Source organism: Osmia lignaria, chromosome 2 (assembly GCF_051020975.1).
Source record: "Osmia lignaria lignaria isolate PbOS001 chromosome 2, iyOsmLign1, whole genome shotgun sequence".
Lineage (NCBI taxonomy): Eukaryota > Metazoa > Arthropoda > Insecta > Hymenoptera > Megachilidae > Osmia > Osmia lignaria.
This window is the reverse complement of record NC_135033.1, coordinates 11577501-11604544: the sequence shown is the minus strand read 5'-3', so window position 1 is coordinate 11604544 and position 27044 is coordinate 11577501. Positions and strand designations below refer to the sequence as shown.

The 27044-nt window shown below is 43.9% G+C and overlaps 1 protein-coding gene across 4 annotated transcripts in view; it reads left to right on the top strand.

Annotated features, from left to right (window-relative positions):
* The window catches only part of Syn1 (Syntrophin-like 1), a 216103-nt gene that overhangs the window by 129476 nt on the left and 59583 nt on the right, over positions 1-27044 (top strand). For all 4 annotated transcript variants that reach the window (XR_004582099.2, XM_076690162.1, XM_034330004.2 and 1 more), the window contains exon 3: positions 5070-5258. Coding sequence is in view for 3 of the 4 variants with exons in the window: in XM_076690162.1 (XP_076546277.1) it covers positions 5070-5258 (189 nt within the window). In the remaining variant the exon portion in view is untranslated. The remainder of the gene's footprint in view (positions 1-5069; positions 5259-27044) is intronic.

Here is a 27044-nt window from a genome sequence, read left to right as displayed (position 1 = left end):
CTGTGCACGCACATTCAGAGAAAAATGCAATTGCGTTTGGCCGCGGCGCGGCGCGACGAATTAAGGCTGACTTCTTTGTCTCCTCGTCGCTGGCCTCTAGTCACGTATCCACGAATGCCGTACACGCGACGCCGTCGCCACCGAGCCCTTTCTAGAATGCAAATAACGCTTTATTCGTAGCCTCGATGGGTATTCTCGCTGTTCGCCGTCGCGAATTCGATTTTCCAGAAGCTTTTAAGCTTGTCCCGCCTCGCCATTTACACCGTGCAACAATTTTCCGATCGGATCAACGAACAATTCCATTCACCGAAAAAAGAGTATCATTCTTTGTGCAGTGTAAACGAATTCTCTTATCGATTGAAATTTTCCTGTTTTCATTTTTAACTTTCGATTAATGTAGCTTGTCTACAGACTAAAGTAGCTTAATAATTTCTTAAGGGGAAGAAATATGAGGGGAGGTGTCATTATATTTTTATCAAAAATACGATAAATCCACAAAAGGGGTGGTTCGCGCTAGTAATAACCGTTTAAATTTTCGCGCTCTCCACTCTTAATTGTGGAAAGCGCCGGAAGTGGCGCTGGCGTCGTCGATACGACGTGAAGTGAGGAACGCGTGCCGATTAGATCGGCCATTTTCGTCTTCGCCTGTGGGTTTGGATGGTTCGTTTTTCGACAACGCTTATGGTAAGTTGCCTTTTACTCTTTTCATGTGCCAATTTTCACCATTTATATCTTTATAACTTTATATATCATTATACTATTTCGTTCGGTAGTGCGCAATCCCTTTTGATTGTCGTTTTCGTCGCGCTTTACCAGATAACCTTATATTATTTCATGTATACTATTTCGTTTATATTATTGCGATTAATGTTCTTTCGTTATATTCTTTTATATTTCATTATACACTTTGTTCGTGATCTTCGTTGAATGTTCTCTATTCGTATTATTTTTCGCCAAAAATTTGAAAATAGATCCCTCGTATTCGTACACACAAATACACACGTGCAAATTTCGTCTGAAAGATATTTTGGAGGGTTCGATCGAAGCCAGATTTCCGACGGATTAAAAGGCGGAATAAAAAGGAACGAGGGACAATCTATTGGTGGATATTCAACGGGGAAAAATATCCACAGAGTAGGTTTCCCGCGTACTCGGTGTTGCTCGGTCGTTTAGATAAAAGAAAGGAAAGGAGGGGCGCGATATTGCGAGCGTATCTCGTCTCTCGTCCTGGGACCAATACCCGTTTCGAACTCTTTCCTGCGATCCGCGACGAGATTCGAACCCTTACGATGTGAGAAACCATTTCTCTCTTTCTCGACGGCGAGAGCGTCGTAAAGCCTGCGTTCGTCGAACGACCATCTGGCTAGGATCTACCCTGCGTACAGACTCCGACATTCCACGGCTAGAGAGTCCTTTGGTAAATCCTGACTGCGTCTTCTCGCTGAATTCCATGGGTCTCGCGAGTCATCGCGATTCCTCTATCTTTCTTTTATTTCGCCATCAGGATTCTCGAGCCCGTTTCTTCCTGCTTCCGCTTCGATTTCTTCGGAGGTTCGGCTTTTTTTTTTTCTGGATTTGATCACACCAGAGGGTTCGAACCATCGTTCTTCCGATCGGAAAGACGATCCATCGGGAGATGATCGTTTCTTTCCCGTTCGAACGGTACGTTTTTCGTTTTGAACTCGAATTTCACTGATATAAGATTCCAGACGATCGGTTGTGATTTATTAAACTGTACAGTTACGTGTATTGCGTTATCTTTTTACGCGGCAAACAATTTGTCTGCGAATGTAAAATCGTATAAACGGTGTTTCACGATAATCGTAGCGATATTCGTGTCACATTTATGAGAATAAGAGCATCTGCACACTGTTGCCGGATGCTTTTGTCACTGAAACTGACAGAATAAATCGTCCCGGATGATGCGGTTCTACGCGTCGAGAAAGAGGCGAATCATAAATAACGGAATGATCGTAGCGCGAAAGGATATTTTCTGTTAGCAGTTGGATGGAAAGTGGCGTTTACCACCTGTCGATCGCAAAATGGGACCACAGGTGGCGAGCAGCAGCAAAGCGATCCAATCTGATTCTCTCGCTTCCAATGCGTCCTTTGCGGCTCGTTGTCGCGCGTTATATTCGGGTAAATCTGCTTTGCACCGTTATACATCGATTCGATGCTCGATTTCCTGGCTCTATAGCTTTCCATCAAGTTGCTTTGCACGATTTCCATCGAATTTCTGCCAAGAAAGACAAAGCCTTCCTCCTGGATAAACAGAGACGATTAATTCGATCGTTAATCAAAATCCAACTATTCTGGTTACGTTCTGTTTTCTGCCAATATAATTAAATAATGACACTAATTATATATTATTTTAATAACATCAATGTAATGCTATCTGCTATCATCTAAAGATGGAATAATTTATGGACGACGAATAGGTCGTTCCATTTTTCATCGTGATTCGAATTTGTGAGGAACGATTCGATATAACGCCACGATCCGGGATAAATTTCCGTGCAATTTCAATACGAGATCATTCCCCTTGTAGACGAAAGCCTCCCCTTTCTGGCCTGTATACACAGGATCGAAGGGGAGGTAAGACGAGGGGGCGGCAAAGTCGCCGGATATTAAAAATATCTTCCGACGGCAACGGACAGCGATCGACTTCCGGTTTTATACGTTTTGCTTTATTTTCGAGCCGTTCGCTCGATTGGTCTCGATTCTCGTATATCGGTTCACGAACAACGAGTTTTCAACTTTTTCGAATACTTTTCCTTTTTCCTCTTTTGATCGACAACGGGAAAGTTGGTTAGAAACGGTGTGATTGATGTTTGAATGCTTAATGGGCTTTCGATGCTCGATAGACGTCGATAAGTATCAAGAAAGTTTGTAAAGTTTTGAGTGCTTAATCGTTTCGACGCGGGAATTGAGCCGAGAGTTCTAGTTCTTATAGAATCGTTGGAGTAAATTAAATTTGAAAAGTTCATTTTATTTTGCCAATTATGATAAATTTTTGTGACGCGGGTGAACGTTCGGTTTTCACGGTGTAAAGAATTTTTTTTGAAACACCCTGTGTAAGAGGCGACGACGAACGCGTTAAACGCGTGGACGCGCGACGGAATTCGCTTCACGCGCGAAAATTATCCCGGCAATCTCGAGTCTCGTTATCGCGCGCGTTCGAGGAGAGGTGTGACGCGGAAACGCGGGAAATTATAGATGCTTGGCGGCGCGTGTTCGCGCTGGCCCCGAGAAAATTGCTAGGCTGCTTCCGGTCTCTCGAGCTTTTCCATATCGCGGCAAATTTCTGTCGCGAGATTGCCAACGCGTACGCTATTGACGGTCCGTGGCTTTTCGAAAAATATAAAAAAGTCCAAGTGCTTCTTAACCTCCGTACATCGACGCGAATTTGTTGAATTTTTCAAACGAAACAAATTGCTAGATTTTTATTATTCCATAAAATTTGCGCGAGATAAAAATTTCGCACAGGTTCGAATCGCTGAAAGAGGAGTCTCCGATCAATGTTAGCCAATGATATTCTATGGTGACGCAAACTGTAATCCAATTGGATGGAAATCGAGAGGCAAACACAGCCTGGGTACACCGGGCCTCGTCTAATTATTAATAATGCGACGAGTCATAGGGTAGATGGATCACTGTTTGCGCCGTTCGGTGAAACGAGATTGGTTACTCGGATCGTGCATTACGGTCACCGTGTTCCTCGCTTATCAATGGGCATCGTTGAAATTGCTCCTGTTTGTCGAATCGTCTACACATTCCACGCGTCGTTAATCTCTCGTCGAAAGAACAGCAAACTATGATTCAAAGGAGAATCTTTCCAAGAATCCTTGCCTTTTTGGTACTTGAAGGGTTAAATAACAAATGGTAAATCAGCCACGCACTCGTTCTCCCGCCGAATTCGAAATTTATGCATAGAACCCGGTTCGAGCCGGTAATTTCCTAGGAACGGAAATTTCTCGACGGAACATTGGCGCGCGGGTTTGGGTCGATCGGTTCGATATTAAGCCACGTTCTCCTGGAGGAAACGATATCCCGTCTTTACGAGCGATTTTTACGGGATATCCAGCGGATTCTCCTCTCGCCCCGGGGATATCTGTTACTCTTTCCAACCCACCCCGGCCTTCTTTGGCGTGGCGTGCTGCATGTTTCAGTGTTTCGGTTAGCTCGCGCCAGGATTGCAGACTATTTCGTCGGGTATCGTTTCCCCTTCTCCCTAACCAGCCTAGCCAGTGTTCCTTCGAACTTTAACGAGTTCCTCCTCTATGTAATCGCGGCTGCTGCTACTCTAGCGACGTTGAAACATCAGCGACAAATTGGATTTTGAAACAGTCTGTACGTGATCGCGGTACCGTATCACCGATGCCGAAACCGAAACATATCGGACCGAGACGAGGGAGAGGATTTACAAGGTTGCTCTGATTTTTCAAACTCTTTTGATATCGGTGACCGTGGCTGAACTCGTCGATTTCTTCCTACAATTGGGGCAAAATCATCGATACACGTTGTGCACGGAGACTTTTGGGAATTTTGTTATGTCTGCACTGGATTCGCCGAATTGCATTTACAGAATTGCGGTGAAAGGAAGGTTCAAAGCCTTCGAACTCTTAGCCGGTATGTAGGAAAAGATGAAAGGATATCCAGGGACAAGGGTGACACAGTCGTACTTTCCTTTATAGGAACTTTCCTTGCTCAAATACGTATTGAATGGGTACAGACTCTGGAGATAACCATAAACTCGCGCGGCTAGAACTACAGTTTAAGTGATCGATAGTGTTATTATTATCGTTATGGAGAATGTTTGGTTTTGTATATTGCCCCACGGAATACTCAATTTATCGTGAAACCTGCCTGCGGCTTATTTAATTAAAGCTAAAAGCATCGGCAGAAGTGTTCATAGCCGGAGTTTGATTAGCAAGCAATAGCTATCCCCTGCTCTTCCCACCCCTCTCGAACTTCCGGGCGAAATATCATACGAAGGGGTTAAATTGAAAAATGTGATATCATTTTGTTTCGCGACTAACGCGAAATTGGAAATTTTCTTTCTGTTACAGTGAAGTATCTGAGAGAGGTTACACCCTACTTCAGGAAGGCCTCGATCATCCAGGAAGTCGGATGGGAGCTTCAGCGCGGTTTCCTCAGCGCGACGCCTCCTCCGCCGAAGTCACCACCGCGAGCGGATACTCGTTATCTGCCGTTGCAACTCTGCCGACTCACCAGGTCTCATCCCTCCTCGGATCCCGGTAAGTTTTCCTTCGACTATCTTCTCCGCGAGGAAAGTACTCTTAAAGCGCGTAAACTCGACGAAATTGTCGGGCGCGAGCGTGAAAGCGGAAAATGAGCATTCCGCGAGGCGAACCAGTTGGAAAGCGTTAATTAACGACGATTCTGACGTCAAAAAGACTGGCCATATCTTGCTGCGCTTTTTTCTCCGCGGCGTACGCGAGTGAAAAAAGGCTTTTGTTAACGAGCCGTAAAAACAACCGGCACGGATTCCGTGTAATTTTTTATCGGTATTTTTAATTTCACGCCGAGGTTAAAATTCAGGATTCGCAAAAACGAATTTCGGTAAAGGGATGACTAGGTTGCGCATAATTTTAGTTTAAACTTTAAATGCATGCAAGTGGTGAAGCGTACAGTGATTATTCATACGGAATAGTATCTGATTAAATGGAAAGCACAGTTATTACATAATTAACGAAAAGCTTGCCAAACTTTATAGTTTTGAAGCGGTTTCCTATGAAAATTTTCATGTAACTTTATCATAACATTGATTACTTAATTTTCGTTAAACTAACTTGCTTCGAACAAAACGGACTGGATGTGTTTTCATTCATAATTTTTGCAATCGTCTCTGAAGGTAACTGAAAAAAAATTATCGAGGAAATGATTGAAGAATTGAAGTGTGGGGTGTACGTGTTAATCAAAGATCTAGCTATCGTTGAAATCTCTTTCATTTTTCGGGATATGTTGAACGGTAGACAGGCGAGAAAGGGTTTACCGATAATAATTTGATGATCGTTCGGGGTAAGTTTGAGGCGGTTAACACAATAGCGAAGGGAACAATCGGACGGTCAGCAGGGCCGTATGACGATAGGAGGATAGAAAGGGTCGAACTTAAGGGCGTTGCAAATGAAATAAACGTCAGTGAATTTCTCTTGCACCGCACGTTTAGAAGTAAACGTTTCAGCGGAACACGTTCACGGATTACGTGCGCAAGCCGCGTCTCGATGGGTGGCGAGCCGACGCTCCTCTCGAGAACTGCATGCTCAGCGACCGAGATAATGACAGCCATAACGCAATTAACCCGTTTCTGGGATTACAGTCGAACGAGCACATGTGTGCACCGCTACATGTGCCCGCCATCCTGTTGCGAGTTTGACAGTCAATTATCGTTTAATGGAACAATCGCGCGAAAAGTTTCCTCCTGATTACGCGGATCTACGAGTTCGTAATCTCTGATGGAAATTTCAAGCGTCGCTCGAGGGTTGATTTTCCATCCTGGCTAACCCGTTAATGATATAGATAACGTTTAATTCGTTACCTTATTCTATTAAGTACGATGGTAGATATTTTTCAAATTCTCTCGAAAGCTTTCATTATATTCCGCCGCGTTCGCGTTTACCCTATTTGCGTTACGCTTTCTTCATCCCCTTGGCACGGAACAGGTGTGTTATCAGCAGACACGTTGTCTGCGGGATAATTCGCGTGGAACGTGAAAATGAAGAGGCTCGAACGTTGACCGTGAGCAAATACGAAATCGACGGTAGAGACCAGGCTAGACTGGTCGATGTTAGAGAGAAAGGTGTAAAAAAAGAAGAGGGTGGGTCGGTCAGAGATATTGGCTATCGTTCGCGGGACTATCTTGCGAATTAAAACGAACGCATGAATGGTAGAATGAAAATTGGCTAATTGAATTAGCGAGTGGCTGAGAGCTGGTCGGATAGATAGAGGCCTCCATAACCCAAGCCCGTCCAGGATTAGGTGGATTCCATTAAAAGGAACAGAGCCTCGAAAGGTTGAAAGAACGGGCCTGGGTGGACTCGATTTAAAAATCACCTGTTAATTGTACGAATATCGAGGAATCACAATGGCTCGCGTTAATTTGCGAAATCCTCGTGAAAACCGTTCCATTATCTCCGGTCTCTTAATGAATCGTTGATAGCAGGCTGCATATAGGACAGATATTTAGGGGTTGCTAGAATTTGCATCGCGAATCGTTTCGATGGTCATTCATAGAAAATTACTATTTACCGATGGAATGGTCTGTTCAATTTCAGTTAATTGTTAATGGGATTAGTATTCTTCAATTTGGCTACTCGTTGCTGGAAATTCGATCATAAACGCGTATAAAAATCTACAGTATTAACGGTCTTCATTACTGTTTCACTCTATTTCCATTTGCAAGAAGCCTCGATGAGTAACCACAGCGCACGTCCCATCTACGTGCCTCTAATTAATCCTTCAAAGCGTACTCGAAGTTGCCGATCAATCCAGTGTATCCAGTGTCAAAGTACTCGAACCATCTTCCACCCTCCTCGACACACTTTCCATTCGATCGGAGAAAATCAAAGTTTAGACACGTATTTAGTTCTTTCACGTGGGTAGATCAGGTCGACTCGACGACACTGTCGAACGCGCACAGACGGTTTAAAGGGGGATGGAAATCGGCTGCGTAGGAGAGAGCCGGGTCGATGGTGGAGGCTCGTGGTTCGACTGGTACGCTACTGGTTCGGCTAGGATGGAGGATGCGAGAGTTAAATTAGTTTCCGGGGCAAAAGCTGGCTGCTGCCTGGTTTTCAGGGCTAACCCCGTGTATAATTCTAGAACAGCTCCATCAGGCTGGAACCCACGAAGAACCTTCCATCCGAACCATCCACCATCCACTGCTGACTCCACCATCACCATCCTCCCTATCAACCATCTACCAAAACTCGTCCTTTGCGCATTCGCCTTGCTACACATCGCGGGCCCTGCAGTTTGCGAAGTTAATTACCGTAGGATAATTGCCCCCTTGTACGTTGACCGATTGATTAATTAGCTTGAATCGGTCAATTACCTGTCTTCTCATTTTTCTATCCTCGATCGTCTTTTGAATTTTCCTCTTCTTTTAGACATAAATTAACGTCGCAATAAAATATCTGATTAAGATTAAGTATGAATTGAAAAATTAAGGTCAGCGACGTAGATATGCAGAAAGAAAGTAACAAAGGGGGTTCGTAAGAAAGAGGAAAAGGGTCGTAGGTAACGAGCGTGTTCTGGAACTGCAACGGCCATTATCAGTTACAAACGGAATTGCATTGTGCGTGGAAAAGCCCCTCGGGCGTTCTTCTCATTACCATCGCGCGAGCGCGTACTTGCGGATCGGCGCACTCGCTCGTGAATACGTGCGTGCAACTATTATCGCGACGTGTAGACGTCGGTCTCGTTGTCGTCGTCCTCGACGTCGTCGACGTCGTTCCAAGGGGTTCCATTATCCTCTAATATCGTTACGCGAGAGTCCCGTTTGTACAAGCGACGACCGCGATAATGCCGTAACGTTAACGATAACAATATCGTTACGATGATCGTCGTTCGCTTGACGTGTGTCGATCATCCGCTTATCGACGTGGATTATTATTCAATAAAAGAACGTCGATCAACAAGGAATTATAAACGCGATTAATTGTATTCTGATGAGTTGAAGTTGTTTTTAAATTAACTTCTTTCATCTGATCGATGAGTGAACTCGTGTTCCTCGTTTGAAAACGAGAAACCCTGATATCGATGGTAGTTTAGCGAGATAGCGGGATTTGTAATCATCAGCTGGAAGCGAAAAAGAGAAACGAACCAGGGATGGCTGTGCTCGCGCAATATCGTCGGTCGTGCATCATTTTGCGGGCAAAAACGCTCAGTGACACTCGTCGCACTGCCTACCGTAGTGATCGTCAATTTCGGCAGTGGAAAGTTATGAATTGTGAAACACGAGACGCCAACAACTGCTGTGTAGCCGGCTTTCCAGCCTTTCGTAAATTACCGAATGAAAATGTACACAGCCGGTCGATATCGCGACTGATAATCGAATAAAACGAGATATATTTACCTGTACGCGTACTAGAGATTAACGCTCCCGAAAGGGACACGACGAAAAATTGCAAAAAATCCTCGCTCTATTTCCTGATAAACATCACCGTTTCGTTGATATCTATCGCAGGAAATTTTTTCGCTTTCTCTCTCGATTGCTTGCTTTAGTAATTTATTCGACAGCTGCGAATGTTAAAAAAATGTTTACGCGGGCGCTGCGCGCGTTACAAATGAAATTTGTGCTCGTTAAACATTCGAGACAGAGGGAACGGAATTTAAGTCCCGTGCGTCGCCGACCGTCCGGAAGAATTCTTGTTTAGATAGAGGAAAAAGTTTCTAAACAGTTTCGTTTACATTCGGTTGATTTTTTATTGAATTCTCTGTACACGATAGTTCGCCTGTATCCAATTCTCGGTAGATGAATAAACCGTTGGTTAACTTTGATCTCTTACGAGCGAATCAAGGGAACGGGGCTTGTCCTGTTTCGTCGTTCCGACGTTTCGCTCGGTTGCTCACCGGAATCGCAGCTTTGAAAGCACGCGTCGTCGCTCGTTCCGCTCGCGAGTCTGCACTTGGGACAGCGTTTCCTGCGTAAATTGCGGCAAAGGGTCTTCTGGAATCCCTCGAAGGGATCGTTTTCGCGAAAGAGCCAACCGACGTTGAGCAGCAAGCGACGCGGCAATACCTTGATTGCACGGATATTAATTAATCGGGATCCCTGCGCTTCTAGACGCCCGTCGGGAGTTCTGATCCAAGGAAATCAGGACGCTTTGCTCGACGAGTCGCGGCAACGTCATCGTTTCTAGCAAAGCCCTTTCGACGCTCGTTTCTTGATCCGTATGATGGTTTACCTCCTCCTTCGTCAAATGGAATTTTCACTGTGAGTCGCGTGTTCCTCGATGATATTTTATTCCTTTTTCCGCATGATGTTTCGCCTGGCTTGTGCTATAATGCCAACCGCTGTAACGTAGAATCTTTTTTCTTTTTTTATTTTTCTTTATTAATTAGCCAGCAATTTGTAGGCAAAGTATAAAGAGAAAAATACACGGGGTGTAAGATAGATGTTGCTCGGGCCAAGATCTCGCTGGCAATAACTCAGTTCGTCCGTCGCCCGGCTAATTAAACGACCCGTATCGGCCAGTGGCTTTGCTCGACTTAATTTGAATTAGCGGTAAGTTGGTGCACGCTCGCTTAAGTTCCTGCGTTAATGAAACTGCGAAACCACTGTGCCGAGTTTATGCGCGCCGCACAAAACCAGTATAGAGAACAGCGAGAGAGGGAGAGAGAGGGAAAGGGTGAGAAAGTCAGCTAGACGGTGTATAACGCGTTGTTACTCGCGAATTTTCCTACCCTTACCGCTTGTACTGCCTCTTCCTACCCTGTTTCTAATTCCGTTCTAAGTTCTGACTTGTTTTCTTACGAATTAAGCAGGAATACCGGAAACTGTACGCGACATTAGTCGATTTACCAGGCTGTGGTTAGGATTTCTGGATTAAAATGTAATTTTGTGGATTTTTGGGGGAAGTAAAGTTTCACAGGGTAGACAGGAAAGATGTAGGGAAAGGTAGAGAATGGGAAAAGGGGGAAGTACAGAAGCATATTGAGGGAGTCTGAAACGCGGTGGTGAAATAGGGGTAGGTTTAGGTGTCCGGAGACGAGGAGCCCTAATGTCGTCCTATTGTCCACCGCACTCCACCGCGGGCTCGAAACCTTGTTAACTCTCCGGAAACTGTTAACAGCGGCACGTTCGACTGGCAGGCAACGTCGTGCCACAGCTAGCCAGTCCACGACGACATCCGGTTTCGACCCGAATTAAGGACTCCTCGGGGCCAACGTTACTTCCTACAAATGGAACCGGCTCGTCCGTACATACAAACGAGAAAACTCATCCTATCTCACCCTTTCACCGCCGAACCGACCCGGCTGACGTGATTTTTCGTTCGCCCGTTCGCTCGAAATAGAAACGTGACAGGACTTAATTGCTACCGTATCTGATACATCAGATTATCCTTCCCAAAGATTCGACGAAATTACCAAAAATAGAGAAATAATTTTGTAAGGAGCTATCAGGAATTTCGTGTTAATTATTCGAGAATATTTCTGGTAAAAATAACGGTAGCAGGGAAAATGATAGCAAAAGGGTAGTTAGAATCGTGCAGTGACCCGACGCTACAGTTTCAACATTTTTAACCTTTTCAGCCTGGCGCTGTTTAAATATCTCTTCAGCTTCGTGCCAGGGGGATTTAAAAAAAATGTTATCACAGTCGGCACTCGGGCGATTTAAATGGTCGACTGAAAATAGTAGAACGGAGTCGCGTTCAAAGCTTTTAAACAAACGTCCAAGCTAACACCTACGCGTATCAATCGTTTCGATTGTTTAACATAAACACCATAAAACAACCTCGTCGACAATGCTGATCATTCGCGTAGTAAATGACATTCTATAACACCCCACAATTGTAAACGAAACTCCTTTTTCCATTGATAATATCAAATCACCCCTTTATCCTTAAATCAACGCTAGAAAAAAAGCTATGAAAAATCCTGCTCAGTGGATCGAATGGAATTTCGAAAAAGCCAAAATTGGGGGAATAGAAGCATAGCGATGTTCGATCGACGAGCAACCGGGACGATAAAGGCAACGAGGCCAGGGCAGAGTGTTGGCGAGGGGGTGGGATCGTAATGCGCTTAAAATACACAGCGTGGGCGAAGGTTAGGCTAGGTTAAGCTCGGTCGCGGGCCACGCGAGCAAACGCTGCTCGCAGATTGAAATCTAGTCATAGCCTGCGTTACCGGACCGCTACAGCCCCCCGGCCGCCTACCCCCTTCGGTACCATTCGCGACCACTGATATACAGGATGTACATCGTGTATACACTCCGTACGATATTACGATTCGATGGAATCGCCGATTGGCCCGTTGGGAAATCGGCATTCAATTGTCCAGCGACGACCGATATGAAGCTCCACGCTCGTGGCTGCGTTCCGCCTCCGACAACGTTACACAATACGGTTACGAGATCGTTACACTAGGAATATGAAGTTTCTTCTGCGCCAAGTAATTAGTTTCCTAATTAATATGGCTGAAGATTGATTATATTTAATACTCTTTTCTTTGGGGGTGGATAATTTCGAAAGGAATTATCACACTTTTTAACTAATTCAAACGAGTTAATGGATATAAGATTTCTGAAATCGAACAGATCCATCGATATCGGAGAATCCGCATTATTTCCGTCGCCGCGACACCGCTGATTGTTTAAACCGCTTAACCGATTCAGAGCTGGTCGACTAAATCCGCTAATGTTTCGACGTCCGCTAGAGTATCGATGCGGTCAATTAACCATTTCGCTAGCTTAACCGATTTGGCCGGTTAACCTTTTCGCTCGGTTCGATCGTCCCCGGCTGGTCAGTCGCGTGTTTCCGCTGGATTTTGCACGGTGAACGGCTAACCAGCCAGCCGGGAATCGGTTGCAAAGGAAAGCTTGAAAATTTTCATTCGTTCACGTTCGCTCCCCGTTTCATCGATCCTCTATCGTTCGTACGCGGCCTTTTATTCGGTCAAAGTTTGTTCGATCGACACGGCTGGTCGAACGGTAAACGAGTTTATTCATCGATCGAATAAAAACGACTGTATTCATTCGAACGTGTACTCGAAATGTTTCTGGTTTAACTCTTTTTTTTTTTTTTTTTTTAATCACATGGAATTATACTCGAAGCATAAAGAAGAAGCAACGACCACAATGTGGAGGATAGCGAGTTTAAATGTCCCCCGGTTGTCTAATTCTCTTTGACGATTGCAACGATCCTCCGCGCCGACTGCAACCGCTCGGGAAACTAGTTAATAGTTGGACAAACAATCTGGAATTACACGCGTTGCGTCTCTCTGCTCGTAACAGGTAGAAAGAGGCTGAGGTTGTCGCGCCAACTGGAAGAGAATAGGAAGGGAAACTAGAATATCGGACGAGAATATAATGTGGTAACTGGAAGTGGTCGGCTTACTAGGAAATAATGAATGAATTTTCATTTGAACAGCGTACGAGAGTTAACGGGAAATAAATTAAGGGTGCGGAGAAAAAATAAAAGCGACCAACTTGCAACACTCGGGTTGGTAATTCTCTGTTTCAAAGAGTATAAATTAAAAATATTAAACCGATGTTTTTCTCGTTTTCAAAACGCGCGACGTTATCTCGACTCTCGTGTCGCTTATGGATTGCATCTTTTGATGAAAAAAAAAAAAGGAACGATCGAAGTCACGCGTCGCGACGAACGTGAGAATAATAACGATCGTTTGCAGGTAAATGAGATTGCCGTTGCGATGCTAAGTGACTGATACACGTCCAGGGAAATATGTATAGTGAGTCACTTATAAATTAGCCGCTCGAATGACTTCCTCTTCATCGATCTTACCGTGATCATTAACATCAGACCGCTCGGTTTCTTGGTATCGTTCATTGTTCCGCGGTAGATGTTATCGGTGGTAGACATTTTTTTCTCTTAGATCTTCGTGATTTCATTCGATTGAAAAAATTAAACATAAACAACGCAATTCTCGATATATATAATTCAGTAGTTATAACACAATTAATCCGCATCCGTCGTTGAATATTCATGATATTTTATTTATGCAAAACAAGTGTCGAAACTCGGATCCAGCAACAGTAGTTTTCAACCGACAGATCATTCGAACATCTGACCAATGTCTGAAACACGCAACTTGGAACAACTGAATTCCACCCTTCGCAGTGGTACAACCCTCTCACAGCGAGAGCGAAGAAGCTAAGTCAATCTTTATTGCTTCATCCTCCGTTCGCAACAGGTTCGATTGATACGAGGTACGTGAACGGTAAGGAAGAAAACCTTGAGGATAATTAAAGGAGGAAGGAATGAAGCGAAAAAAAAATGTATAAGGTTAGAGATAACGAAAGAGAAGTCGCAGGGGAAATAAAACCTAACGAGCCTTCGCTACGAGGAAACTAATCCGAGCTAGCAAGTAGAATAGGTCGACCATAAGTGCGGCAAAGTTGACACGAAACTCGCGGGTCGTTTCTGTAGTGCCAACTTGGAAACTTGGCGTGTCGACTAAGGAAACTTTCTACCGATAACGAGTTATTAATTATTATTACCAATTTGCTAGCTCCAAGAGCTGCAAACCAAGTATCTAAATATGAAAATTTCAAGAGCATCAAGGGTGGAAACGTGGAAATACCTGTTTCACCCGTTCAACTTTCTAGCAATGGACAGTATAGGGGTAGAGAAAAGTTGGAAGTATCGTAACATCGGTACGGATCGTTCTGGGAAGGGTGGGAGGGTTAAAGAAGGAGCGAAACGGTGTCTGGGAACCGCAAAAAGTTTTTGCACGTCGCAATTTCGATGCTGCCGTTCCACGTTTCATGGCGAACAGCCACGGGCTGTCTCGTTTTCCCTGAGAGCAGGGGAATCGAAACGGCACGAGATTCATTGTGCCGCTATTAAGGATCATGGGTTTTAATAGCTGTACACGAGGGGTTGAAGCGTGGCTACTTCTGTCTCGTGTTTTATGGAGCTCGCCGAATGGATCCGAAGTATTATTACTTACTTGGCAATTAATTGGAACACCATGACGGTGATTAATGGACGTCGTAAATCTAATATAATCGAATGAAAGAAAAGAAGAAGAAGCGAGAAAAGTTTGAATAATCTCGACGAATTCGCTGAACGATACAAGATCGATAGGTAGATTTATTTTCAGGAACGTTTCAACACTCGCGTTTACAGAGTTTACAGTTGAATTGACTTCTTAAAAATGTTCGCAGCGAAGAATTTCATGGCTGATCTTTCCTCGTCTCTCGTAACGAACCGAATAAAACTCGGGGAATAAGTTAGCTCGAGTTGGCGAGCACGAACTTTCAGCCTTTTTCGCGCGCGAGAGTTAAACGACTATATGAGTTAAGTAAACGAAGACCGTCCGGTTTGCAATTCCAATTTTCGATCTTTAGAATCATGGTTACGGTTCTCGCTCATCTGATAACCGAGATGGGATGAATGAAGTCATTTGACGTAGTGGAAAAGTTAACTTCTCAATCGTGCTACATTGTGTTTCGCCTACAATTTCCTCTCTTCTTTTCATCCGACAACGTTCCGTCGGTTCTCGGCAAGACAAATATCGACTGTTTAGATTTCGAGAATGTCTGCTCGAGCTTGTGATTAAAGGAAACAACCGGAAGTCGGTCGGTTCGGCTTGTGATTATAGCAAACATCGTTCGATCTTTTGTCTTGAGAAAACGAACTTTCCGAAGGAATGTTCGATCGTGCAGGGTGAAAGTATCTCAAGAACCTGTTACTTTTTCCCTGGGTAACTGGAGTAGTCACGGTTTGAGACGATAGCGAATAGTTGAGAAGCTAACTGAAACCCCTGACACGGCGTTTAATAATCGTTGAAGTTTGCGGCACGCTTTAAGACACCAGCCATTGTTATGCGAGTTACGCGACTCGTGTATGCCAAGCACGCTTGCAGAAAGCTTGCGGTAATATTCGTTTTGTTAAATTCACAAACTCGCAAGTTCCCTGTAAGATTTCCTTCAAACTAAGAAACAGAAGAAAATAACAGATGGTTGTGACATTTCTGACGTTCAATTTGACAAATTCATTCGTTTTTCTTCAAATTTCATATTCACCTCCTCGTTTTGGAAAGACAGTAAAGCACGATTGTTCTTCGCTTTGTTCCACCCTGAATTTTACACGAAAAACCTTACCGTCGATTCGAAACACAAAGCACGTAGAGAATCTGCTCGATTTCATTCCCAAAAAGGACACTGAAATCGCAGGGGAACACATTCGGAAGGTACAGAGTAATCAACCATCTGGAAAATGTATTCTATTCTCCAGAGAAACAGTGCTGTATTCGATAATAATTCTTCCTCATCAATAATCCTACCAACAGAAAGTTAACCGTTCCAAAGAAATTTTTCTATTGTATAAAAATCTGCCATCGAACGAAACAAATTCACTCGCCTTTCTTTTCTGCTGCTGTTTTTGTCCCGCAAGAAAAGGGAAAAAAGCAAGCAGCGACAATCGGTGTCTCTTGCAAGCATCCAATGAACGTCCTGGCGAGTTAACCGAGCGAGTCGAGGCCAGGCTGTGCATCCAGCCCATGAAAAGTCTAATGGAAAACGTGGCCGTGGCATCGTGATGCCGTGAGTCTGCTGAAATTGCTCGAGGATCCCGCCTCGCATTGTCCTCGATGAGTCGGCATGCACGCGCGGAAATTCGCGACAGCTGAACGTGAATTCCGGTCGAGAGAGCCTCTCTCTGGTAATAAGAACCGACAGCAAGGACGAGCATGGGGGGTTTGCTTTTCGACGCACCATTTACCGGCGTGTCCTTCTTGAAAGGAACAAAGGAAGGTTGCAACTGTGGAAAAGGGAAGCTTAAAGCCTCTCCCCAATCGACAGCTTTTACACGGCGAATAAATGGGGAAGGGGTGCTCGAAGGGTTGCACGGTAATCGTATTTCTCTCTCCCTTGTTAATATCGAAAGCATTATGTCGAAATGTCCAATTGCGTTCGAAGAAAGTTAGACAAGTCCGTACTTTTGAACAACAGTGTATATTCTTCAAGCGTTTACCACGAACAGGGGAGAGGATTTGCATCTCTAAACGTTGACGCGCTCTCTGCCCTGAATAGCAATGCGCTTATCAATTCCATACGTCGTTCTCTTGGAAAAATGAATCGCGCAATTTCCTCTTCCTCCTTCTTTTCATCGCGAAACAGAATCGATGAGAGATACTGTACATGCAGAGTCGTGGGTAAAACGTTTGCGAGCCTACGCTTTGTTTCTCCCTTTTCGCTTTTTCTTTTTATCCCATTCGAAACGAGCGAATTGCCTCGCCCTTTTAAACATCTGCGGCCATCGTTCGACAAAGAATGGCGAACTCTTGAAGTTAACGAAGCAAGAGATTGAAAATTTTTTTGATTCGTCTCGCTTCAGGGTTGATAGAAGAATCCTCGCAACACTTCTACCAAAATTACTTCTGCAATCGGCTTCGAATTAAATCCAAACAAATCCTCGAAGAGAGCAAGAATCTGTGGAAACGAGTTCTCGAGCTGATTCGGTCCCGTTATCGCGACCAATATCTTCAGTTTTTCAATCGAAGCGTCAATGGTGGCCTGATCTTTCCGATCGAGAGGAGCCGAGCGTCGATTCCTCGCTAATATCAGCCGATCGGAACTCAGCCAGAAAGGTTTTATCCGACAGATCGAAATTTCGTTCGTCCATCGAGGGTGCTTCGACGCTCGAGTGTTGTCCGAAAGTTCTTCCTCTATATCGGCTGCTTCTCAATCACCGCTGTTTCCTCCGGTTTGATACCGGTTCGCCTCCGGCTGCCAGTCATCCACCTTCGTACTTGAAATATTTTCCATGAATACCGAATGCGACGGCGAATTCGATCTTCCCCGCGGCTGCTGACGCGTGCATCGAATGTCGTCGCGATTCAACGCCGCGCTTATCAATCGTTGTTCCCCTGAAATGAAAGGTGTTTTCAACGAAACGAAACACCAACACTCTTCAGACGTCGCTTACGTGCCTGAGGGACGCTTTTCTTTTCACCTGCCACTGCTTTGTCTTCCCTTCTTCTTCGATTTTTCCTTGGAAAATTTTGTATGGGCGTAGAGATTCTTAAGGGTATATCAGGGTTTTTCTATATAAAATAAATTTTGTTATGAGCAAATAAATATTGACGAAACTTGCCCGAGTTGTAAGAAGCTCGTTTTGTCGAGAGCGACGAGTAGAATCAAAGAACCGTTTCTATCTTAATAAGGAAACTTTGCTGAATAACTCCGTCCAAGTCGTAACGCGACCAACTTTCAAAATCCTTGACAGAATACTTCCATCTCTATGAAAACGTGGTACTGGAGAAAGATTTACAGAAGAAAATTCGAAAACATAGCAAAAAGTTTGGTTATATCTATGCGCGATCAGCAACGGTAGTGTTTTTAATTCTTTAAGTAGTATAAGTCCGACATTGGTCAGACATCGGTGAAAACTAATGCATACACGCTTTCCTATAACAATTCTCACAACCTATGGTATGTTTACCTTGAAAAGTGGTGAAATATTTTGAATAATTTATACATCCCGCAAGATATTAATAAGAAAAATTACCTTACAAACGATGGAAGTTTTTGCATAGCCCTAATATCATGCAAAACAGGTATAAAAATAAAAGAATATTCACTCTGTTCTTCTCGGCGTCCAATCAATTACAAACGATATTAATCCAGGTGTATAAATATTTAAATTGCCACCTGTATGCAATATGCCGGGCTCGTTAGACTCCGCCGGAAGAGCGATTATCCATAAAATGGGTGGCAGAGAAAAGCAGGAATAAGTTTCCTCGAGTCTTCCTTATCAACTACGATATACCTGCTTATACGTTATCGTTCGCGTCTCGAAGAAATTAATTTGTTATTCAAATACCGCGTCCCGTTGGAATCACGTCGAAGACGTTGATAGAAAGGCGCCGAGGGAAGAGGGGGGAGTGTAAGCTAGAAAAGGTATATTAAACGCGAGGAAAGTAAAGTAAGGAGACCGTTTTCTCGATTAGGTTAATGGGCCGGGACGCGAGCCATCCATTTCTATGTTAATCCGGTCTATCTGTATCGATCGGGAATCCGCAAAATGCAGCTGGATAGCTGCCGGCTAAGTAATGGGTCCCCTTAAGCACGTAGCAATCCGCTCGAGAAGAATTCGTTGTCTCTCTGCTTCGTTCGCAAGCGAAAAACGGAGAAGGAAACTTCTCTCTCTCGAGTGTCCATGCTGCGGGGGATAAAAGTTTCATCATAAAACTCAGCCGTGACGGTGGAAAAACGAACGAAACGAACGACGATTCCAGGATAATGGAGAAATTGAACCATTAATTACTGCTTTCCATTCGTTCGAATATCCCTTTTACATTTACACGAATGTTTTGCTGGATCAGAAATTCGTACGAGATGATTGCTGTAATTATTAAGCAATCCAGACAGAGTCGACGGAATGTCTTCTTTCTTAATGATCCGGAATAATAATTACTATGTATTCAGTAGATACGAGTTTATTAATCTTCCTTTCAACTCGCGTGTAATTTGACGAATAACAACGGGACGATATGATAATCTTTAAGCGATGCGAGCATTATTATTGTAAATCAGTTAAAGTGCGTTTAGTAGGGACAACGCTAAGCTCAGGTTAATTGACCTCTTATCGCGCGCCAGCTACCCCCCTTAACCAACTTTATTTCCCTGGCAAACGAACTAATCACCCCTCTGGGCTCGTTAACGTCTTTTCAGACGTGTCCGCGACGTTTCTATTCGTTTTCCAGCCGACATTTCGCTCGATTGTCTCCGGTTAGGGGGGTTGGAAATATGAGAGACTAGCCTGTCGAAAATAGGAAAGGGGCGAGAGGGAGAAGGCGACGTGTCGCGTCTTCGAGTCGCTGATGTATTTTGTCAACATCTCGCGAATCTGTCCTGCCTCTGTCTGATGGGCGAACCGGAAGCGAGGGTAATAGGATGAGAAAAGCGTTGCCGTTCGCAGCAGACTTCTCTTCTTGTTAAAATTTCATCCCCACCTAAACTTTCGTAGCTGGTCCACCCCCTTTACCCTTACTTTCCTTAATAACAAGAGACAAGCTAGCGAATAGAGGAAAGTTACATTATTTTCTATTTTTCTATTTTCATCAAGTTTCTTCTAAAAATAATTTAATTTATTATCGTACCCTTTTCGACGCTTAACCGGTGTTATTATTTATGTTATTCGGAAGAATAAGAATATCCCCTTCGATCAGTATATATTTTAACATGTTTTCATTGGCAATCGGACTCGCAATTTCCCCGGAGTTTTCAGCATCGAGAGAGAAGAAGGATAACGCTCTTGCCGGTCGCAGAGGGTAGCCGTTAATTAGACTTTTTTAATGGGGAAAGAGCATCGCGGGCAAACAAGCCCGAAGCTTGTCGAACCAGGCCAAACTCGAAACGAGGCGCAGCAGAAAAAGAGAGGATTGAGTTGCAAACCCGTTTCCCAATTTATCAAACCACCCGCCCCCCCTCGCCGTTCCTCCTGTCTCTTTCTCTGTTTTTACTTTCTATCTTTCGCTTGTAGCTCGGCAAATACGCGATCAAAAGGAACACAGCCAGGGTAACCAGGAGCCGAGGTACGGTACAATAAAACTGAGGAAACAAGCCGCGTCATCCTTCTTGCCGATCCCCGGGTTCGTTTCGCTAACGTGCTCCTGAAATCGAAGATAGAAATCTCGACGGATCGCTGGAAATTCCTATTGACGGGGATGATTGGGTCCTGTATCTGGAAATAAACGCTGAGAAACATAAGGCAGACAGAAGAATCTTGTCCTCCTCTTTTTTTTTTTTTTTTTTTTTTTTTTTAATTTCTATTTGTTTATTCTGTTTATTCACGCAACCTCGTTTTCGTTTACGTAACAACAGTTAATTGGCGCACCAGCTTTATTGTCCGAGGGAAGTTGGTTCGAAACGCGTAAAAGTAGCAACACCGTATTGACGTGGTCGCCATTGTAACGTAGCATCGGGAAATCCGGACGTTTGATTAACTTTTCCTTTTTTTTTTTTTTCCTTTTTTTCTTTTTTTTATTGGAATATCGCGAACAATGGACGAAGGAGTCGCAACTCACCGAATAGAATAATCTGTGACGGTTAGAGGACGATGAACTCTTGACGGTCCTTCGGTATTTCTCATTTTAATATAAGTTTTCGAAAATCTTATTACTTAAGAGTTAATTATTTAACGATTCGAAAGAAATGATTATTAAATACCCTCATCACTGTCCAAGAGTTCCATTTCCAGAGGGCCTGAAAATACGTTTGTTCCGTTTGAAATTATAGCCAGAAAGAGGGTAGTTGAGGCTACCCTAATAAATCCACCCTTCATCCGTGCGATCGAATCAGAATCAGAGGAACGATCTAATCTCGAGCGATTTTAAACAGCGGGTGGATCGCAAGGGTGCCTCGGTAGGCTGACCACTATGCTAGCGTTTTCAATATAAATTCGTCGTTGAAAGGAAGCGTTTCGGAACGATTGCTATTCAACTTATACGAGTCTCGAGCGGGCGCTTTCGGTTAATCCGGAATTCGTCAGTTAAATATTTGATGATCGAATCGCGCGAACGTCGTCGTGGTCGGACGATGATGGAGGCGGCTTAAACCCGGCGGTAATCTCCGTTCGCGCTCAAACTGGAAATCTCTTCCGGCAAGAAATAATTTATAATTCGCCGCGCATAAATCTCGGGCTTACGAGCACCGGCACGTGAGGGTGACGCGAGGGAAGGGCGAAGGGGTTGCTTCGAGGGCGCAATAACCGGTATAAACAAAACGAGAACTCAGAAGCGGTCGTGTGATCCGTGAATGCAATTAAACGAGGTCGCTTTTTGCATCGTCCGGATTTTTCCTCTTTTTTTCTATCGCTCTAACTCGCTTTTCTCTCTCTATTTCTCTCACTTTTTTCGAATCGCCCGGAGCGCACGAAACGTGATTTTCACCGAGAGAATGTACCGTAGATAAATGATAAACGATAGAGGCTATAATTTCAATTTCAATTTCAATTTCAATTATGTTTATTTTTCATAGGGAATAGAATAAACGACTATTGATCGAACGTCGAGCCTCTCTCGTCAAGCTTGAACTAACGGATTCGAACTAACGGAGTCCTAATAAATGCTAGGGTATTCGAATCGCGCCACAAAGTAGCCCGCAAACGGGAAACTGCCAGCGACACGGCCGTTGCACAGCCCGATGGTCGGGCTCGGTTCAACCCCTCTTTTGTCTTTATCACGCCGCTCTATCGAGTATCCCTTATCCCCCTGTTCTCGCCTGCGTTTCCCCATTCCGTCGAACCTGCATTCGAATCTCTCTGTACACGTGGTAACCGCATGAATTCTATGACGATTCGATGAGACGTTTGAAATTTCTCTATCAAATCGACCTGTCGATTAATCGAACATTGTCGATTCGAATATAATTCCAACAAAAATCGAAAGAATATAAATTTCATATCAGCAATCAGTCATTTCATCTTCTCACCCGTTTACGTGTAATTTCCCTGATTCGATCCGTTTGCTCCCTTTGTCGGTGCATACGGAAAATTCAGTAGGACCGAAACCGTGAACCGCACAAGCCACACGCGTTCGACGCACACAGAGAAGCGGGTTGATAGGCAAAAGCGGCGCGACTCGCAGATGTTGCAAAAGCTCGCGCGGATCCTCGAGCAGAGTCAATTCAATCAATTGGCCTGTGCACGAACCGCGTGCTATTTGCATTTAGCGGCTGGTAGACGGAAGACCGCAACAGACGAGCCGGAAATTAATGTGTTAGATTGCTAATTGCTAATTAAAAACAGGCGGAGGCTGGTCGCTGCTGTTGTTGTTGTTGTCACCAGCCCGTTCTCTTCTCGTTTCGCAGTTTCACTCTGTCCCTGTCTATGTTGTCTGGTCGTTTTAGAAATGAAATCGGCAACACAGCTGCGACTTTCCGCGAAGCGGACCGTCCAGATTAATTCTGTCGTGCCGAAGCGGAATTGTTCGTCCGCGGAATTAATTAGTCGTTTGGTATCTCGACGGGTGGATTGTCGTTCCGCTTTATTCTTTCGTTTCGCCGTCGCTACTTTCCTTCGCCGTTCTTTATGCCCGGCCGTGTTTTCGATTTTAATTTATGCGACTGGCGGTGATTTATGTCGGGGAAAGAGGAAGAGCCTCTCGCGCGCGACGATTACCTACGTGAGAAATGTAAGAATTGGCTGGGTTGTTCGGTGGAATCAATTTTAGCTGGAGAAATTCCCAACAAAGGACTTAATTTGAAACTAGAAACTTAAATTTATAAGAAATTTTTTAATTTTTCATAAAATTTTCGCAACCACGACGCGTTCTTAATTAAGAATAAAGATATCACCTTATCAGCGAGAACGTAGATGTTCAAAGAAGGATCGTTAATCAAAGGGATCTTGGGGAAAAGAGAAGAGCGCTTATTCACAGTTGCCCGAAAATTCATAGGGGATTTCGTGTGGTTGGTAGATGAACGTAATGTAATATCGGGAATTCTATTCGTCATAGAGAGAGGAGATAATTTGAATGGTGGGATCATCAAAGACCCATCAGCCCTTTAATTTTCCCGGCCTAGTTCGACCGCGTATTATGGAATCCGTTCGTCAAACGCTCCTATGAGACACGGATCAACCAGGACATAAGCTGCTCGAGCTTTGCAACATCCGTCGAAGGATGTAGAAATAATCATTTTCCCTTTGACGGTGAACGAGAATGATGCAGAGATAATTTATTTATCCTTCCATTAACATCCCCTAATGTTTACTTCAATTAATTCGACAAGAAACCATTTCTATACCGTTTGTCTGACCATAGACCGACCTATACTACTTGAATCAGTATTCTCAGTTTATTTGAAATATAATTTCTCCAAAATCATATCCGCTCGAAATTCTTATTTCTATTGTTGAAAAAATTCATTTACCAAGCAGTGTTCGAAACTTGATCTTTTGTTTCGTTTTTCCATTGTTCACCGATATTCACGGCAAACGTATATCGCCGGATCAAGTTCTCTGGACGAACGCGGAAACAGGAGAAGACCATTGTTTTCGTAGATACCGTTGGTGATAGTTTGAAATCCCATTACCCGGCAGCGTCGCAAACGGAAGTGCTCGTTATCGAAGAATTCCTCGGCGTCGAGTTGCGAGTCTGCCTCGTTCGCCTTGGTCCTCGTATCTTCCGCCAATTTTGCGTTCGCATGGCCACCGAGATTCGATCCTAGTTACCTGGATCCGCTTCGTCTTTCGAGCAGCCACCTTCGTTATACTTGCTCTATGTAACAAGCTGTATGGTAAATACGTTTCTGCTAGTTTAGAGGACGGAGACAAGATATTCGTTGAGATGCTACGCGATCCTCCTGAAACTTGGTGCTGGTCCTGCGGCCCTGTAACGATGCTGCTTTCCTCTTTGTGCGCCAACGATGCTTGAATCTAGAGATTTTTCAAGGGACTTTCCCCTCTCTGTTGTGCACCGTATATTCAATGCAGGGTGTAAAGAAATCGTCGGCCCAACGAAATTTCATAAAAGGTACACGATGTGTCGTGCGAGCAAAGTTCTCACTATTCGCGTAGAGTTCCTTTTTTAATTTGCCCGTTCGTATTTCGTCGGTATATACGCAACCAGGTTAGTTTAAGAGTGCTCGTAAAGAAGAGTCTTTTTACGAGGCCTAGCACACCGGTAAAATATGTTACCAGCTGCAAGTTGGCGAACATTTTTCGAGCTTTCGTCGTTTCGTCGAGCCATTTCCATTCTATCGTGGAAATAGATTGAAGTCATCGAGCCGTGACGCGTACTCGCACACGTTCACGCACAAAGAGGGAAATATGAGACTGGCTGAGAAAATTGCATTCGTTCGTTTCCATTGCTTCTTTCATTTTCACGCTCGTCTCTTCGCCACCGTAGCCGGCCGGCATGGCGCGTTGTTATTCTGAAATTTTAATCGAATTTCCATTCGCTGAAAAACGATCATCGCCGCCTTTCTTTTCATCGATCAAAATAGAGCCCCCTTTTCATCGGGTTTCTTCGTTAAAAATAGCCTCGAATAATATGTATTCAGAATTTCGCGAAATTTAAGAATCTTCAAAATAATTCCCGTTGACAGTTCATTTATTCCGATCAAGCTCATCAATTATTCCGATTCCGAGGTCTTCCAACACAAAAAACTCGATGGCATCGACCAATCTGACAGATGTTGTCCCCGAGTAAGCCGTCTAAAGTGTCTCGAGATCGGGCGAAAGCTACCAAAACGAGAGAAGAACTTTTGCCAAGCATCGCTCGCGGCATTTTTCCCGTCGATCCGATTGTTTCGCTCGAACGAGCCCTCTCCCTTTCTCGATTCCTCTCCGTGAATTATCAGTGTATCGATCGTCGAGGGGTAATACGCGGGAATCGAGAGCGTCGTTTCGCACGATAAATTTCGCCGTGGCGGCGGACAATTCCGATAGAACGGAGGGAAAAATCGGCTGAAAACGGGTCCCGGTGTCGCACGCCTGCAACGGCTAATGGCTAGGAAAAAAAGATAGAGGGATGATGAAGTTTAACGCGTCCAGAGAGAGAGAAATAACGCGATAGGAAATTTTTCTTCAACTTCCGTCCGCGAGACTGACGCCGCCGACTTTTTGATCGATCGACCTCGGCTCTTTTGATCGAACGCGTTAATCGTTCGGTCGGACGGAATTTCCTCCTGGTATTCGATCTCCCGTATGTTGAGAAGTTTCATACGGGGAACAAGGGTGTAATGGGCTTTTCATTGCCCGATGGTGATGGAACAGTGAGGAATTATAGCAGGATATTACGTTTTCTTTTTCGAACCTGTTGTTAATTACGCAGATATTTAACGCTTAACCCATTAATTAGAGGTTTCGAGAATTTATTTCTAAAAGACATACAACGTATACAAGGATTAAATTAAATAATTCTTTAAAATTTTTCAAGGAAATGTCCTTTTATTTCACGTCGAGTAGAGAATGTGCTTAAAGATATTTTTTTCCGACAAGTTTACTCGTCTTGCTTACCCAAGAGTCTCCCGACTCTTGGTAGACACCCAGTCAAGGACGATCCATCATTCTTGAACTGGTTCTGGGAGCAGGTGTTCAGGTGAGATAGCTTCTGGACGCGAGTAAAGGCGGCACGTGTCCAGGAAACGGAAACAGGTATCGTCCTGTTGCCCTCGTCCACGAGAATCTCCGACTGACTGCCTATTTCCGGGATCAGCCACCTTGGCGACACTGGATCGTTCTAGGAACGAAGGGTATCCTTCGAGACTACGTCGTGAATCGACTGAACGTAGCTTCCTGTTGCCCGGGACGACGCCAGAATGCTCGTTAATCTTCTTCGTAGCTGCTACCGATCCTCTTTGTTGAGCATTCGACAGGCACTGTAACACGTGCTACAGATTGAACGATCATGCTTGAGGAAAGGTTGCTTCCTTCCCCATGATTTTGGTGCTTCGATGTTTTCTTTAAATCTGACTGAGAAATTTAAGGATATGAAAGTATAACTCTGAATCACTTTCAAGGATGAGATTTTTGGACACCATTTTTCATGGATTTTTTAATGCAAAAATAATACAATACGATATTTATCCAATTTGGCGAATGATTAAAAAGTTTTAGTCGAGCAATCATGCATTAATTCGCGTAAAATATTCCGTTTAATTACTGATACTCCCAAAATCAAATTAAATTCATGCTGGATTAAATGCTATTTCCATTGAAATTTTTCGAAAGCTCTACTCTTAAATTCCTATCATTGTTTCGTTCGAATTTTTGCAACGATTGAAAATTGAATGAATCGAAGAATCCGAGGAATTAATTGTTCCAATATTTCTCATGATAATTACTGTTTAATTCTGCTCTTAATGAATGTAACTTATTCAATGCCACTGCTGTTTTCTAAATTCGAAATAAAAGTAACTCGTTCGTGAAAAACAATTTTTAGTAAAATTTTCAGCTCCAGATTGTGCGTTTTAATTGAAATATGGAATTTGTATACGGCTCTTTTTTCTGCGCCAAAAAAGTTTCGCACTTGCACAAGAAATATTGTGGAGAGAAAGATTACGATGGGGAGAGGCACAGGTGCCGCGGTGCAATTAATTCCAAATGGAAAACTTTGTAATTCAATATAGCCAGCTCGGCTACCTAATTAACTGACGATTGGATCCGCCTAACTTTGCGAATTTCCGGCAAAATCTATGCAGCTTTTGTTGATCCATTTTAATTATAGAAAACTCTTTCTCTCTTTAACAGATATTTCGTCGTTTAAATTTTACGATACTTCCAAAACAGGAATAGAAGGCCGTAAAAGCTTCTTGAAAAATAAATTCTCTCCGCCTTCGATGGAAACAAGCTCGCTTCTATTAAGCTCGGAACGTAGCGCGTAAACTA